Raw genomic sequence first — 8,449 nt, forward strand, 5'->3', positions numbered from 1 at the left:
ACACTCCCTCTTTGAACTGTTGCCATCTGGTCGACGCTACAGGGCTCTGAGCACCAGAACAGCCAGACACAGGAACAGTTTCTTCCCTCAGGCAATCCATCTCATGAACACTTAACAATAACTGTGGAACACACACTATTTATACACTCATACACTTATTTATCTAACACTCATACTCAGTCTACACCTCAAATTTGCACATAATATACAGTACCTGTACATACAAAACTGTCTATTGTAATATACCTGCACATACAATTGTCGATTTATATATTTTTATTCTTTATTTACTTGTTCTATTTTTTATTTTTTATTATCTGTGTTTTTTGTTCTGTCACTGTCATTCTGTTACACTGTGGAAGCTTCTGTCACGAAAACAAATTCCTCGTATGTGTAAACATACCTGGCAATAAAGCTCATTCTGATTCTGATTCTGATTCTGAATGTATTTCAGGTTGAGTGGTAAGGAACATAGCGTCTTTACAGGTGTGGCTATTGTGCTCTGCCATGACAAGAGTGGTATGTGAAAGCATTCTTCTTTGCAGGTACAGCTACAGACTACAAAGTGATTGATTTTAGTTAAATTAAAGTTATCTGAGGAGATGCTCTGGGAATACATCAACAGTGGAGAGCCCATGTGAGTGTGTGTGTATTGATTTTCATATGCTAAATGCATTGCAGGTGGTGATCACATATTCTGAGCACGTTAAGTCAATTTAAACTTGTTGAACCTGTGGATTTTGGACCTTGGTGGAGCTGGTCATTTTTGTGTTTGCTTTGACATGTTGAAAATGACATGAGGAAAATTCAACAACGTATATTTTTGAGTAAGGAAGTCCACTTTGAGTAAATAAATCAATTATCTGTACTCTAGCATTTCACCTGCCATGCAGAATCTGGTCAATGATGAGACTGACAGATTTATCTGTGCTTGACAGGGCTGGTGGTTACGGGATCCAGGCTTTGGGTGGCATGTTGGCGGAGTATGTATCAGGAGATTTTCTTAACATGGTAGGCTTCCCTCTTAATCACTTCTGCAAGCAGCTGGGATGGATTTTTAATAGCCCACCTGAAAGACAGCCCAGAGACTGCATGGATACATTCTCCACTGCAATGATATGGTGTGGCCTCTCTTCAGTCATCTAGAGAATGCTGTCAGGGAGGGCACCAGCCAACATGAGCGAGCTTTTGGGAAGAAGAATGAGGACGTGTTTCAGGTAAACACGAGTTAAACGTGTCTGCTTATATCACCTGTGGTTCATGCATTTTCAAAAGCTTTTGACATTCTAGTACTAAGCAGAACTGTTATGTTGTTTTCTAGGATGCCTACTACAGTAAAGATGAAGTTAAGATACGATTTATGGATGCAATGCATAGCATTGCAAGGTTGACTGGAAAAGATGTGGCAACAGCATTTGATCTTTCTCCTTATAAAACAGCCTGTGACATTGGAGGTATATGAATTTTCCCTCAAAAATAGAGACAGATGGTAAAATAAAGGCTATCAATTTGTTCATTTTTAGGTAATCAAATAAATTTTTTTTTTTTAATCGACTGAAATGTAAAATTAATGTGTTAAATGGACAGGCCTAACATATCAGGTCAAAGTCAAGTAAATTTGAAAATCACAAAAATAAGAAAATGTAAAAAAAGAAATGAAATTAAATGTATTTTTTATTCAAATGTGGATTAAAGAAAAAAATATAAATAAAAAAACATTCTCTAAGCTTTTTTCTAATGTTCAGGATTATTCAACATTCCCCACTCATGAAAAAACTGTGACGTAAAAAAAAAAAAATAGATCAAAACTTTGCACTGCTGACTTCCCATTGAGACGTGCGCGAGTGACCGCGAGAGCTTAAAGATTGTGCAGAAACCACCGTCCCGCTGCTGTCTTGCATAATTTGAGATTTCACTAGAGCATGGTGCATGCATATTTTAATCTGAAAAAGGATTTGCAAGCTTGTTATGCAAATTATATATGCTTCTAATTACCAGTTTTCTCAGGTGCTTTTCATGCCAAGGACATCTGTATTTATCCTGTTTATTCTCTTTACCCTCTTTGACCTAAATTTAGAGCTAGAGTTTATTTTCCACACTGACAAAATGGGTAACAACCTTAAAGGTTCTTAAGGGTGAAGGGTTTCATTTCTGTGACACATATAGTCCCGCCCCATGCGTCTTATATTACTGAGCATCATCAAACTGATTTACATGTAGTACAACTATATTTTGGATATATTTTAAATTGGTACACTTAGGCCTGATTTTGACAGGTAATAAAAATATACCACCATTCAAAATTTTGGGGTCAGTCAAATTATTTAAAAAAATAAAATACTTAATACAACTTTTAAGAACTTAAGAAGCACAAAAATATTAAGCAAGACTGAAGTAATGACTGCTGAAATTCAGCTCTGCCATTACAGGAATAAATTAAATTTTAAAATGTATTCAAATAAAAAAACAGTTATTTTAAATTGTAATAATATTTCACAACAGTATTACTGTTTTTACTGTATTTTTTTTAATCAAATACAGTTAATGTAGCTTTTTAGAGCATAAGAGACTTCTTTCGAAAAACATCAAAAAGTCTTACCGACCCCAAATTTTTGAAGCGTAGTCTAGATAAAATATATATATATATATATATATTTGTATGGTATGAGGCATGTTATAAAAGCATTCTCTTCTCACACAGGCTGCACTGGTGCCATGGCATACGAGTTTACAAAAGCCCATCCTGGACTGTCAGTTATTGTATTTGACTTGCCACAAGTTATTGAGATGAGACGCCACTTTCAGCCTAAAGAAAATGATGACAGAGTGTCATTTGTTGGGGGGTAGGTGAAGACTTTATATGAACATTTTTATGATAAAAATGTTTGCAGTGTATTTGTTTCATATAATACTTTGTGAGTAATGTGCAAATTTCTGACTGTATTTTTTCTCACTTAATTTCTTTTTCTTTCTTTCTTTCTTTCTTTCTTTCTTTCTTTCTTTCTTTCTTTCGCACAATAGGAGATTTCTTTAAAGATGACCAACCTAAAGCGGACCTGTATATTCTTGCACGAATCCTCCATGATTGGTCTGATGAGAAACTTCATGTATTATTGAGTAAACTGTCTAAAATGTCCACTCCAGGTAAGTGCTTTAAAAATTGAATTCTTAATATGTCAGCCTGATTCTGAAGTATAAAACTTTTGATGCCAAGGAGGACCCTGTAATATGATGAGCCCTTTGCAAATGGCCCCTTAGTGCCCCCTTGTGGCCCCTCTTCATTCCAGTTTGTAAACCCCTGGCCTAATTGATTCCTACAATAACTCTACCAGATTATACTTAACATTACTGGATTCTTGAAAGTATTTTGAATTGTGGACATCCCAAGGTCATAAAAAGTATTTTATTATTTTTGTTTTTTTTTAAATCGAGGTCAAGTGTTTAAATGTTTGGGTTATGAATGTATTGCTACCAAACAGGTTGTGGGCTTCTGGTGTCTGAGATCTTCCTGGATGAGGAGAGGAAAAGGCCTAGCCGAGCCCTGTTGCAGGCCCTCAGTATGACAGAAGGAAAGCAGAGGAGCACCACCGAATACAGGGACTTACTGGAGAAGCATGGCTTCACTCCCAAACACATCAAACACACGGACAACCTGCTGGATGCCATGCTATTTGTGAAAGAAGACCCAAATGACAAAAGAACATTACTAGGCTGTTCTTCAGCATCCATCGAGACCGTAGAACTTGAGTGATATAATGACTACAGCATTTTGGAAACACTACAGTTGACTTATTCTAGTTCATTAACTGTAAAAAATGTTTTAGCTGTATTCAAATATTATGAACATTTCTTACCTAAAAGCTCAAAATAAGTATTTGTGCATGATTATTTTTAATTACAGAGACAGAGAATGTTGTATATTTGTATATTGAATTATGGTTTTGAAACAAATGACAGTGTTCTTTTAGCTAGTTTTTTTATAGTGAGGAATGGGTTTGTAGTCATACAGGGAATGGATTCAAGGGCTATATATCATAACTATTAGGTTTTAAGTCAAAAGTCTAATCAGAACGTATGATTCTTCAGCACTGGGTTCGTATGTTGGTTTATAGTTCAAATCTTTTAGATTGGAATAATATGATACATCATGTAATCAATTAGAATATTAACTAACATTATATACAATTCATTAGAAAGTTATTAATTAGTTAAGTTACAACATGTCATGAAAATGTAAATTCTGTAGCTGTTGTACACGGCGCCTTTACGTGACCCTAGTGATTCGGGAGCAAATATCGCGAGAAACCTCGAGAGTTAGCGCAGTGTGTCCTCCGCAGCATCCCCATCACCTTCCGCTCTACCTCCTGCTTCTGCCAGCACGTTCAGCATATCGTGTTTGTAATACACCGAGTTTAAGGATCATCGCCATGGCTGATGCTACACTTTCTTTTGCTAAAGACTTTTTGGCCGGTGGTGTCGCAGCGGCTATTTCCAAAACCGCAGTCGCACCGATAGAGAGAGTCAAACTGCTGCTGCAGGTGAGAATCATCATCTTGACTTCTTTTAACGCACTTTGCCATGATGCATGCTAATTTATTAACCCCTCTCTTTAGTATTTAAGAATAAAATGAATTATTTTGTGGTTATAAAGATGCGAACTGACTTTGTCCTTCAGAGGCCATATTTGAGTTGTCGTGTCTGCAACATCCGCATCCTTGGAGCATCTCAACATTCAAATTGTCATTTTAATACCGAGTTTCTATTCTGTCATTCTCTCATGTGGATCTTTATTTCTAGATTTCAGTAACCCAAATGTACAGTACCGTATTTTAAGGCCAAACGGTGAATTTCTAGCAGCTGGTTAGGTGGCACATCTTGCCCCCTGCAGTCTGGTCTCATATTACAGGCCCAGACCTTATGCATTAGGGTTGATTTTGCCGAGAAAGGCATGTTCCTCTAAAATCAGAAGTAAATGATGTCAGAACTAAATGCTACCATTCAAATGTTTGGAATCTTCAAGATTTTTTAAATGTTTTAAAATAAGTCTCTTAAGCTCACCAATGCTGCACTTATTTGATCACAAATGTGGTAAAAACAGTAATATTGTGAAATATTATTACAATTCAAAATAACTGTTTTCTATTTTAATAGATTTCAAAATGTAATTTATTCCTGTGATAGCAAGGCTGAATTTTCAACAGTCATTACTCTAGTCTCTTCAGTGTCACATGATCCTTCAGAAATCATTTTAATATGCTGATTTGCTGCTCAAGAAACTTTTCATGTTATTATCAATGTTGAAAACAGTTTTTGCTTAATATTTTTGTGGAAACTGTGATACACTAGGCTACCGTTCAAAAGTTTGGGGTCAGTAAGATTATATTTTATTTATTTTTTTAAAGAAAAGGACAGATTGAATTGATCAAAAGTGATATTAAAGACCTGTATAATGTTTATTTATAATGTTAACGATTAATAATGTTAACAAAACACCTCTGTTTCAAATAAATGCTTTTCTATAGAACTTTCTATTTGTTAAAGAATATTGGGAAAATGTATTATGGTTTCCATAAAAATATTAAGCAGTACAGTTGTTTTCAACATTGATAATTATAATAAATATTTCTTGATCAGCAAATCAGCATAATAGAATGATATCTGAAGGATCATGTGACACTGAAAACTGAAGTATAATGGCTGCTGAAAATTCAGCTTTACCATCACAGAAATAATTAAAATAGAAAGGGTTTTATACAAACTGCTACAAAAGAATGTTACTTTAAATTGTAATAATATTTCATAGTTTTGAGTATTTAAAACATTGCTCAAGAAAAAAATCAATCCAGGTATCATGTATCTCACAGTATTTTATTTTTCACTTTATAGGTACAGCATGCCAGCAAGCAGATCAGTGCAGATAAACAGTACAAAGGTATTATCGACTGTATTGTGAGGATTCCTAGGGAGCAAGGCTTTGCTTCCTTTTGGCGCGGAAACCTAGCCAACGTCATTCGCTATTTCCCCACACAAGCCCTCAACTTTGCCTTCAAGGACAAGTACAAACAGATATTCTTGGGTGGCATTGATAAGCACACGCAGTTCTGGCGATACTTCGCCGGCAACTTGGCCTCTGGTGGAGCTGCAGGAGCCACTTCCCTCTGCTTTGTCTACCCCCTGGATTTTGCTCGTACCCGCTTGGCTGCAGATGTTGGCAAAGCTGGCAGCAGCAGCAGAGAGTTCACTGGGCTGGCTGACTGCCTGGCCAAAATCTTTAGGTCAGATGGGTTGCGGGGTCTGTACCAGGGCTTCAACGTCTCTGTCCAGGGCATCATTATTTACAGGGCCTCCTACTTCGGAGTCTATGACACTGCTAAAGGTAATAGGTTTGTACCTCAGATGTTGTGGGACATTCAGAATTGTTTTGAGAATGCTTTTTATATTCCAGTGTATTTCCTGAATTGGAAATAATTTGAATAGTGGTAGAAAACAAAATGCACAATTTAATCTGAATGTTTTGAAGTAGAATTTCAGAAAAAAATCTGAATAAAATAATAGTAGTTTTTTAGTAGAACTTTGAATCTCGGCTCAACAAAGCCACATTTCAAACTGTTGTTTTAGTATTGTTTATATACTATAATAGTATTTATTATTTTTTTGAATTAGTCTTTATTTTTTGAATAAATTTAAATTAAAAAAAATTCTGAATTAAAAAAAAATTGGTTTTACTAGAAAAACAAATGCAAACTGAATTCTGGCTTGACAAAGCCTTGTTTGAAACGGTTAAATTAGTACTATGTATATACTATTAAATTATTTATTAATATCTTTATGAATTGAAATTAAAAACAATTCTCAATAAAAATAACACTAGTTTTACTAGAAAATACAAACATTGATTCTTGGCTTGACAAACTTTGTTTGAAACTGTTATTTTACTATTGTTTTTGTATTAATATTTTGAATGAGATTTTATTATTTCCTTTTTCATTTAGTTTATTTTATTATGTGCTTTTGTCGTTTTTATTAGCTTTGTTTAACTTAATTTATTTTTATTTCAGTTTTAGTACTTCTTGAACTTTAACTTCAGCCAGTTTCCCACCAGTTTCTGTTTTTTATTTTATTTCAGCTTTATTTCAGTGAAAGAAAACTATTTATAATAGTTTTAGTTTACAATATTAACACTAGTTTAAAAAAAAGTAAAGTTGGTAGATTTATAGGTGTTATGGATAGAGATGCTTGAAATTTCACCTTTAAAAGTTTGTATTTAGTTTATATTTCATGATATTTTTGGGGACCAGGGTGAAAGATCACTTAATTTCCCAGAATGCATTACCTGTTTTTTCTTTGAATTACAATTTAGCATTCAGAATTACAATTCCTCATTTTGTCATTCTAATTTAACTTGTGATATGGCCAATTCAAGTCAAATTCACACAGCCAGTTCTTCAGTTCTGAATTCTATGTGAAACATGCGTGCATTATTTTGTGTGGTGGTATGCAGGCATGCTTCCCGACCCTAAGAACACCCACATTATGGTCAGCTGGATGATTGCACAAACTGTGACGGCAGTGGCTGGCGTGGTGTCCTATCCATTTGACACTGTGCGGCGTCGCATGATGATGCAGTCTGGGCGCAAAGGAGGTATACAACACACGTTCAAACACATGCACTGTTCTTCATCAAGTATGCATTTATTTAAATTCAGGCCTTTGTCTTTTGTTTTCCCAGCGGATATTATGTATACTGGAACCCTTGACTGCTGGAGAAAGATTGCTCGTGATGAGGGTGCAAAAGCGTTCTTCAAAGGGGCTCTCTCTAATGTATTCAGAGGAATGGGGGGCGCTTTTGTGCTCGTGCTTTATGATGAATTCAAGAAGTTTGTTTAAACAATGTACTAAATGTACTAAAAGATGTACTAACTATGTACTAACAATGTACTCAAAGATAATAGAATAGCTTTTACCACACAGCTTTGTCAAGCTTTAACCAAACCCTCTCCACTCCGCACAAATGTGGTCTTGGTAAAATTGTGTTAGATGCCAAAAGCAATTAATAATTTTCACTAATTTTGTTTGTGGCTATATTTTATGTGTAGAAAATGCTCTGTCATTTTATGATAAATAACCCTTATTTTATCCCCCCTACAATTATAAAATTGGAAATATAAGGAAAGCTGTTGTATATTTATGCTCAAAATAATTTAAAATATATATGAATTTATTGATGTTGTCTATAATACTGTATTTCTTCATAAATCTGAGCCATCAGTTCCGTGCAATACCACAATACGTCCTCAAGATGGCGTGACACGACGGCGTTTTGTCCTGCATTCGTTCAGTACCATGCTCTTGAAGTCCTTGAGCTCAGTTTTTCAATTCTTCTAGTCAAGATCTGTGGGTATACAATATCACGCTCAAAAAAAAAAAAAAAAAATGTGGAGTTCAAAAA

The 8,449-nt window shown here is 35.0% G+C and overlaps 1 protein-coding gene, 1 long non-coding RNA gene and 1 pseudogene across 2 annotated transcripts in view; 2 read left to right on the forward strand and 1 right to left on the reverse strand.

The window, feature by feature from the left end:
• LOC107695493 (N-acetylserotonin O-methyltransferase-like protein) overlaps positions 1-3,751 on the forward strand; it is a 5,204-nt pseudogene extending 1,453 nt beyond the window's left edge.
• Positions 3,752-4,285: 534 nt separating this feature from the next.
• Positions 4,286-8,139, forward strand: LOC107695486 (ADP/ATP translocase 1-like). Its single transcript, XM_016495419.1, has 4 exons — positions 4,286-4,538; positions 5,887-6,376; positions 7,502-7,642; positions 7,730-8,139. Exons 1-4 carry the CDS (start codon positions 4,428-4,430, stop codon positions 7,885-7,887), a joined length of 900 nt encoding a protein of 299 aa, XP_016350905.1. The 5' UTR covers positions 4,286-4,427; the 3' UTR covers positions 7,888-8,139.
• Positions 7,027-8,449, reverse strand: part of LOC107695495 (uncharacterized) — a 12,041-nt gene continuing 10,618 nt past the window's right edge. Inside the window, exon 3 of the long non-coding RNA XR_001635002.1 lies at positions 7,027-7,037. This is a non-coding gene — a long non-coding RNA (uncharacterized LOC107695495). The remainder of the gene's footprint in view (positions 7,038-8,449) is intronic.

The sequence above is a fragment of the Sinocyclocheilus anshuiensis genome, unplaced genomic scaffold (genome assembly GCF_001515605.1).
Source record: "Sinocyclocheilus anshuiensis isolate Anshui unplaced genomic scaffold, SAMN03320099.WGS_v1.1 scaffold562, whole genome shotgun sequence".
In the NCBI taxonomy this organism is placed as follows: Eukaryota; Metazoa; Chordata; class Actinopteri; order Cypriniformes; family Cyprinidae; genus Sinocyclocheilus; species Sinocyclocheilus anshuiensis.